This window comes from Lissotriton vulgaris, chromosome 5 (assembly GCF_964263255.1).
Source record: "Lissotriton vulgaris chromosome 5, aLisVul1.2, whole genome shotgun sequence".
Taxonomy (NCBI): Eukaryota; Metazoa; Chordata; class Amphibia; order Caudata; family Salamandridae; genus Lissotriton; species Lissotriton vulgaris.
The window spans coordinates 66,866,503-66,875,906 of record NC_141693.1 but is presented as its reverse complement, the minus strand read 5'-3'; the positions used below and the strand labels follow the sequence as shown (position 1 = coordinate 66,875,906).

The 9,404-nt window shown below is 43.0% G+C and overlaps 1 protein-coding gene across 2 annotated transcripts in view; it reads right to left on the bottom strand.

Moving 5' to 3' along the window:
* Nucleotides 1-1,301: 1,301 nt before the first annotated feature.
* LOC147710190 (E3 ubiquitin-protein ligase TRIM39-like) overlaps nucleotides 1,302-9,404 on the bottom strand; it is a 140,854-nt gene continuing 132,751 nt past the window's right edge. For both annotated transcript variants that reach the window (XM_086920875.1, XM_086920876.1), the window contains one exon: nucleotides 1,302-2,130. In XM_086920875.1, coding sequence (XP_086777001.1) covers nucleotides 1,619-2,130 — 512 coding nt within the window. In that variant the 3' untranslated portion in view covers nucleotides 1,302-1,618. The remainder of the gene's footprint in view (nucleotides 2,131-9,404) is intronic.

Here is a 9,404-nt window from a genome sequence, read left to right as displayed (position 1 = left end):
ATGCGGAAAGAAAGTTGCGGAATAATGGGTGTTTACCCTCCCCGGTAAGTACATTGGTGGCACGGCGGCCCACATCTCCAGCAACATACTCATATTTTTTCACCACCGATTTGAAAAATGCACAGATCTCTCTCATTGATGGCCAGCACCGACATAAACTTCTAGACACACCTCCCGCCACAAGTTCTAGAATTGCGAACTTTAGAGCTGGTGAGCTACGTTCGAATCTCGGCATCAGCTCAACATCCTGTGATTCCAGGCAAATCGCTTTGTCTCCCCGTGCCTACCACAAATGAATGTGTTCTTCTGTAATGTAAATTGTGCTCATGCCATGTTGTCGAGTCACGCTATATAATATTGCAAGGAAAAATAAAGTAGGGAAACTCGAGTTCACACACTACTGAACGCACACTCTTAAGTGCATCAGCAGTGCACTGTGAATCGGAGCGTTTCACAGGCCTGTCACAGATAAGAAATGCTATCAAAACGAAAACCTACTAAACAATATACTACTGGCCGGCAGCAATTCATACCCGGACAACGTCGGGATGGGCTGCTAGTAGAGTATAAAGTTTCCTAATCTATAAGAATCTGGGAGGTCCAGCTTTAGCGTGAGAGAGCCCTGACTGCCTTCTCTAAAGGTTCCCTCACTCCAACCTTCCAACAGTGCCACTCATATTTACACAGCTCCTCTCTCACATGAATTTCTTTAGTTTTATAGCGCTACTCATGCCAACTCTAGGGTGTCAGAGCACTTTACACCAAGCACACATTATCAGAGTCAATGAGTGTGTAAATCAGTCTACAGGAAATGTTACACAAACCAATGAGGATTTCCTTTCTGTGATCTGCATGAACACGTTCTTTGCAGCAGGTATATTAACCCTCTGTGCTACTTTATGATGAGTCAAAACTGGCACTAGAAAAAACCTCCATCTCCCTAGCGGAAACATTTATGAGCAGCGTTATCTTGGCATTTTTATTGTTACCTGAAAACTGCTGACTACACAATGAAGCAGCAGGTGCTTTTAAAACCCAAAGTTATTTCTGCACACAGCGCCTCTCCCAGGTCAGAGTAGGCGCAGCTGCACGGGTCGCACTGTCCGAAAGCCGCCCTGAATCTGGGTTACACACAGGGTTCACGTGACAACTGTCTTGCGTCTGAGGTCACTAATATTAGCACTGTTGTTGGGCGGGGCAGGAATGGTTTCTAAGGTCATCACTTTCAATAAGTACTTCCCAGTGCAGCTCTATAATGTGATATATTAATATCAAAGCTCTGCAAGCCAAAGAAATACACATTTTTGAATTCTACAGATACTTTATTACATCTCACATGACATTTGGTGTATGATTCACACGGCAAACTTTCTGGGCTTGTTATAAATTGTATAAAGAAAAGAGATATGTAGCAGTCAGTTTCACATAAGGCTTCTGGTTGTCATGGCAACATGTGGGAGGGTCATTGGGAGCAAGACTATTTCGAATGTCGGTGTTTAAACTGAGGATTGACAGTTGAGCGAATGGGAGCGTTTTATTATTTAAAAGGGTCTCTGCTTGTGCTCCTGGTCACACTGTTATCACTGCAGAAGGAGTGTGGGGTGGGGGCAGGGGGGGCTCACACCAGCCTCAGCTCCGCTCCTCCATTGAGATAGAAGAACGGGAAGAGCCTCTGTGTGAAGCGGGCCTGCGGGAAGGAGTAGAGAAGCTCCATGGAGTCAGCATTGTACAGGGACAGCCACCCCCCCTCGTAGTCCAGATACACCCCCAGCTTCTGGGGCTCCTCACGAGGGGACAGAGGGGTCGCAGGGGAGGTGAGAGCCGTGTACCGACGCCCCCACCTCTGCACAACCCATACTCCCCCCTTGGGTGACAATGTGATGTCTTCCTTCCTGTTCACAGACTCTGCTGCAACCCCCATATACCACTCTCCCCTCTCCTGCAGCAGCTGCACCTCCCAGTAATGTCTGCCGGAGGTGAACCCCTCGCTCCCCAACACACAGGGCCAGTAGGTGAATCTCTTGGGGGTGTCCGGCAGGGGCTGTGCTGTGTATGTCAATCTCACTCGTCTCCCCCCCTCAGACAGGTGGAGCCAAGGATGAGCCGTGTCAGGATCCAGAGTCACCATCACTGCAGAGAAGAGATTCACAATTAGAGATTTAATGACGCAAATAAAGGCTATAATTACTGCTTCTGTTTTACATAAGATTAATTTACACCACATCTGGAAGGAGCACGCGGTGCTACAGAGCGCGGCACTGGACTGCTCACTGCACTAAAGTGCGCATTCATCTAGAGCTCACACTACACCAAACAGCACACTGCACTACAGAGGACAGGACATTCTACTACACACTACACTGCACCACGCAGTATACTACACACACACACTGTGCACACTGTTACTACACAAAGCACTGCAGCAGATAGAGCACTGTACTAGTCAGTACACTGCATTAGAAAGTCAGGAGCGACAGAACTATTTGAAGGCATACAGTACTAATCAGTACACTTCATTAGATGGTACAGAGTGACAGAGCTACTCCAAGGCATACAGTACTACTCAGTACCGTGCATTGCATGGTACAGAGTAAGAGAGAGACTAGAAGGGATACTGTACTAGTCCGTACACTGATTTAGATGGCACTGAGCACAGAGCTACCTGAAGGTGTACTGTACTAGTCAGTACACTGCGTTAGATATCACAGAGTGGCAGAGCTACTCCTAGGCATTCTCTACTAATCCGTAATAATAGATAGTACAGAATATGACAGCTACTAGCAGCTATTCTGTACAAGTCAGTACACTCATTTGATGGCACAGAATGACAGAGCTACTCCAAGGCATACTGTACAAGTCGTTCATCTATAAGAGATAGTACAGAGTAACAGAGCTACTAGAATGTATACAGTACTACTCAGTACATTGCATTAGATGGTACAAAGTGACAGAGCTACAACAAGGTAAACAGTACTAGTGAGTACACTGTATTAAATTGTACAGAGTGGGAGAGCTTCTATAAGGTATACAGTACTAGTCAGTACACTCCATTAGATGGAGCAGAGTGACAGAGGTGAAAGGAGTGTACTGTACTAGTCAGTACACTCCGTTAGATGGTGTAGAGTGACAGACCTCTTCAAGGTATATTGTACTAGACAGTACACTGCATTACATGGTACAGACTGACAGAGATACTGCAAGGTAAAATGTACTAATCAGTTAAACTACGTTATATGGCACAGAGTAACAGAGCTACCCTTAAGAATACAGTACCAGGCAGTACACCGCATTGGATGGTGCTGAGTAGGAGAGCTACTAGAAGGTATACAGTACAAGTCAATACACTGCATTAGATGCTACTGAGTGACAAAGCTACTGGAAGGTATACCGTACTAGTTGGTATACTGTATTAGATGGCACAGAGATACTCCAAGGTATTCAGTACTAGTCAGTACAAAGCATTGGATGGTACAGAGTAAGAGAAAGCTACTAGAAGCTACTAGAAGGTGTACTGTACTAGTCAATTCACTGCATTAGATGGTACAAAGTGGCAGAGCTGCCAGTAGGTGTAATATCCAGTACACTGTATTGAATATTACAGAGTAACAGATCCACTCGAAGGCATACTGTACTAGTCAGTACAATGGGTCAGATGGTACCAGGTAACAGTACTACTCCAAGGCATACAGAACTACTCAGTAAATTGCATTAGATGATACAGAGTGAGAGAGCAACTCCAAGGGATACAGTGCTAGTCAGTACACTGCATTAGATGGCACAGACTAATAGAGTTAGTCAAGATGGTATAAAGCCGCAGAGCTACTAGAAGGTGTACTTTACTAGTCAATTCACTGCATTAGATGGTACAAAGTGGCCGAGCTACCAGTAGGTGTAATATCCAGTACACTGTATTGAATATTACAGAGTAACAGATCCACTCAAAGGCATACTGTACTAGTCAGTACAATGGGTCAGATGGTACCAGGTAACAGTACTACTCCAAGGCATACAGAACTACTCAGTAAATTGCATTAGATACAGAGTGACAGAGCAACGCCAAGGGATACTGTACTAGTCAGTACACTGCATTAGATGGCACAGACTAATAGAGTTAGTCAAGATGGTATAAAGCCGCAGAGCTACTAGAAGGTGTACTTTACTAGTCAGTACACTGCATTAGATGCAACAGAGTCATAGAGTTACTAGAAGGCGTACTGTAGTAGTTAGTGCACTGTATTAGATGTTACAAATTAACAGAGACCCTGAAAGCCACACTATACTAGTCAGTACACTCCATTAGAAGGTACACAGTGAGAGAGCTACCCCAAGGTATACAGTACTAGCCAGTACACTGCATTAGATGGTACAGAGTATCAGAGCTACTAAAGGGTAAATTGTACTAGTCAGTACACTACATTATAGGATAAAGAGCAGCAGAGATACTCCAAGGCAGCCAGTACACTGCATTGGATGGTACAGAGTGAAAGAGCCAATAGACTGTATACTGACCTAGTCATCATACTGCCTTAGATGGCAAAGGGTCACATACCTACATCAAGGTCTACAGAACTGATCATAGGGGGGGATTTTAATTTTTTGATGACTCCTAAAATCAACTCCTCTGCTCTGTCCAAAAAACAGCTGAAACCTAGAACTCTAAGAGTTATACAAACTTACGGCTGGACTCTGCACATATTGGATCCAAGATCGCCTAAACCTGTTCGTCAGGCAGATTTCATAACTCATCACGCATCGATTTTTTTCTTACTTCTAGGAGACTGAGTTTCAGCCAGCAGAGAATCCTTCAGAATGGATTCTCAGACCATGCAATGTTGATTCTTGAGTTACAGTTAGGGGACTATATCAGGACTCCTAAAAAATGGATGCTAAATAGGCAATATTTATCAGAAGAAAATTGGGTGCTCTTTATTGAAACCGAGATTGAAGAATTTCTCATGCGTAACCATGGCTCTGCACCTTTGTATGTGGTTTGGGATTCACTCAAGGCTTTCATTCGAGGTCGAGCCATTGGGAAAGAAGCTGATAATCTTAGGAAAGCTAAGGAAGGAAAACGATCCTTAGAGCAGACAGTACTAAGGTCTCTCGACGCATTTCTTAGCAGCCCCACAGTTCTTAACCAGCGGCAGCTTGATCAGGCTAAACGGGATCTTAGCGAAAGATACTATCTTAAGAGTGAATCCTTTTACCAGCACCATAGACAAAAAATGTATGAAGAAAGTAATTATACTGGTAGGTTCCTTGCGTGGCAGGCAAGGGAACAGGCTGTCACTAACCAGATAACTGCATCAAAATATCCTTCAAATGCTTCCCGTACTGACGACCCGGTTAAAATAGGTGATATAATGTTATAACATTATAGGTCTATATACGGCCAACAGATTATTGATATCACATCCCTGAGAGGGTTCCTCCAGAGAAATTAATTGCTGGTACTCTCAGATATGGAGAAAATGAGTATGGCAAGGTCGTTTACAAAAGTTGAGCTGGAGAGGGTCATAAAAAATCTTCCAAGCGGCAAAGCCTGCAGCCCGGGTGGCCTCCCTGCATAATTTTTAAAGTCTTTCGTACTGCCATTTTGGATTATTTTTCACTGTTAGCTAATTCGATTTTGGAAGGTGGGGCGATAATATTTTCATTCAGAAATGGGAATATAGTCAGCTTTTTGAAAAAGGGAAAGGATAGCGACGGTCCTAATTCTTGCCGCCCCATCACGTTATTAAATTCTGACTATAAAATAATCACCAAACTTTTAGCTTATCGTTTTAATCAAAATACCTCGCATTTGATTCACCCTGACCAAAATGGTTTTATTGCTGGCAGGCAGTTCGGAACAAATACGCACTATTTAACGGAAGCATTGGATTATTTTGAGACTAAGAGGATACCTGCTCTAGTCTTCTTTTTAGATGCCGAAAAGGCATTTGACATAGTTGTTTGAGAGACCCTATTTTTTATTCTGAAAATGTTGGCATACCTCCCAAAATTACGAGGTTGGTTCAGAATGCATATCTAAATACTGAAGCCAACGTAATCATTAACACCTCAGAGGCTGGCCAGGTTAAAGTTAAACGGGGGACTAGACAAGGGTGCCCTCTGTCTCCAGTACTATTCGCCTTGTTTTTCGAGCCACTAGCGATTGCAATTAGGAATAGTATTGATATCTGCCCTCCACTTCCAACTATGGCGAAATTTAAACTATATGCCGATGACATCATGCTTATTATAAAGCCTGAGAAGGAGGCCCAAGCAAAAACTTTTGAGATCTTTGAGGAATTTGAGGCATTAGGTGGATATAAAATAAATTTTAAAAAAAGACAGAAATCACTGTGGCATAGCATGTATGGATCTACACCCTAATATTCTTTCTAGTTTAAACACAAAACCTAAGAGGTATCTGAGTGTTTATTTTTCAGCACAAATAGTTGATTTATACAATTTGAAATTCGCCCCAGTTTTACGAAAAGTTCAGGACTTACTCCTTGATAGAGCTCTCTCCCATTAACCATCGTGGGTAGGGTTGCTTTGATTAAAATGACTGTCCTTCCACTATTCAATTTCCTTTTCTCTGTGATTCACTGTATTCTAGCTCCTTTTGTCCCAAAATAGAGTCTATGTTTACGGCCTTCTTTTGGGCAAAGAAGGCCCCTCGAATTGCTGTAAGCACTTTATACGAAGAGCTGGAAAATGGAGGATTAGCTCTCCTGAATCTGAGGGATTATTACTTTGCATATTTTGCACAATATATATCAAGATTTAAGCCGGAACTACATCAAATCTTTTTATTAGCTATTTTATGAATTAAATTTGCAAGGAAAATCAGATCCACTGCCCATTAACAATTGTTAAATCACTTAAATGAGTACGATATAAGTGTGTACAGTGGTTTTTCCAAAAACGGCAGACTTTTTATAGAAGATACTTTATCCCCGCAATCAACTCCTCAACCCCATTATCTGGCCCTATTTTATTATCTGGGATTAGAGAATCCTCAGTAATAACACAAAAATGGGCCAATGCTGGATTCCAGAAAATCTCACAATTTTTTTTGAGGAATGATAGATGGCTGAGCATAGCTGAAATGTCTCGTTTGATCGTTAATGACTTCCTTCTTCTTGGGTCGTATAATAATTTTAGTAAATTCCTGAGTTAACTTGATTTGGTCCAGATCAGTGAACAGAAACCCTTAGTATACAAATTATTAGAAGATACAGCATTTAAGAAACCTGGGGAAGGAAAAGCTTAGCTTCCAACAAGGGTATTGATTTGGAGAAGAAAGCCATTTCGAAATGGGCTAAGTATGAGGGGATGGAAATCTCAGCGAGTATGCGGTTAGCAGTCAACAATCTTACTTTCAGCACGTTAAGGGGAGCTAATTGGCAAAGGATGTTATTTATTAGTAAATGGCTACTTCATAGAACTCCACTTTTTCGGTCTAAGATGTATACCAACCAACCAGTGCTTCTGTTGCCTTAAACATCCTTCATCCAACTGGGTACATATTATACTACAATGCCCCTTGATCCAGAGGTTCTGGAATGATATATTCTTTTATCTGGAACGTGAATGTGGTATTTTAATAGGATCGAGTACTTGGCTAATATTATTTGGCTTCGACCCAGACCTTCTTTTCCCAGACAAGCTTGTCAAATTATTATATACTAGCATCCCGTCTCGACATTGTCCGGGTATGAATTGCTGCCGGCCAGTAGTATATTGTTTTGTAGGATTTCGTTTTGATAGCATTTCTTATCTGTGACAGGCCTGTTAAACGCTCCGATTCACAGTGCACGGCTGATGCACTTAAGAGTGCGCGTTCAGTAGTGGGTGAACTCGAGTTTCCCTACTTTATTTTTCCTTGCAATATTATATAGCGCGAACTCGACAACATGGCTTGAGCACAATTTACAGAAGAACACATTCATTTGTGGTAGGGACGGGGAGACAAAGCGATTTGCCTGGAATCACAGGATGTTGAGCTGATGCCGAGATTCAAACGTAGCTCCCCAGCTCTAAAGTTTGCAATTCTAGCACTTGTGGCGAGAGGTGTCTAAAAGTGTATGTCGGTGCTGGCCATCAATGAGAGAGAAATGTGCATTTTTCAAATCGGTGGTGAAAAAATATGAGTATGTTGCTGGAGATGTGGGCCGCCGTGCCACCAATGTACTTACCGGGGAGGGTAAACACCCATTATTTCGCAACTTTCTTTCCGCATACCACCACTCCGCATACTTTCATTACGAAAGTACCATGACACAGCAATGCCATTATAAAACATGGCATTACATTTTATATCCTTTTACCACGCATACATTTACAACGAAATTCGTTGTAAATGCATGAATGGTAAAAGCATGTTTTTTTAAAATGTTTGGATGAGGTAAGTATGGGTATTGGGGTATATATTTTGGGGTACTGAGGTATATGTTTTGGGGTGTTTGGGTATTTTAAGGGTTCAGATATAGTTTTGGTTTATGGGGTACAGGGGTAGTTTTAGGGTTCAGGGCTAGGTTTGGGTTTTGGGGTATAGGGGTATTTTTAGGGTTCAGGGGTAGATTTGGGTTTTGGGGTACAGGGCTATTTTAAGGGTTCAGGGCTCGGTTTGGGTTTTGGGGTACAGGGGTTTTTTAGGGTTCAGGGCCAGGTTTGGGTTTTGGGGTACATGGGTATTTTTATGGTTCAGGGCTAGGTTTGGGTTTTGGGGTACAGGGGTATTTTTAGGGTTCAGGGGTAGGTTTGGGTTTTGGGGTACAGGGGTATTTTAAGGGTTCAGGGCTAGGTTTGGGTTTTGGGTACAGGGGTATTTTAGGGTTCAGGGGTAGGTATGGGTTTTGGGGTACAGGGGTATTTTTAGGGTTCAGGGTTCAGGGGTAGGTTTGGGTTTTGGGGTACAGGGGTATTTTTAGGGTTAGGGATAGGTTTGGGTTTTGGGGTACAGGGTATATTTACAGGGTTAAGATTGGTTAGTGTTTGAGGGTGTTGGGGTATTTTAAGGAGTAAGAGTGGGTTATGATTATGGGGTGCAGGGGTATTTTAAGAGAGGCGGGTGGACACCCGGAGCTGGAATGTACAGAACCTGGGGAAAAAAACAATGAAATATTGGGCACACCGCTCGTTTTTTTTGTTTTTTTCATAATCCCACGCCCCGCACACGCTCATGCCCCAAGCACACTCCCACAGCACACGACATGAGACATGGAATGAAGGGCGGAATGTACCACATGCCCCCAGCGTTTGTCATGCCCCAAGCACACGCCCACAGCACAACGCAGACACGCCCACAAGGGACTACTTTGCTGACACGGTCTTTTACCTTTTAAATGTATATGGTGGTCGTCTGCATAGCCTATGCCGTTCCGCTGCAACTTCCCTTTCCATCGCTGTAT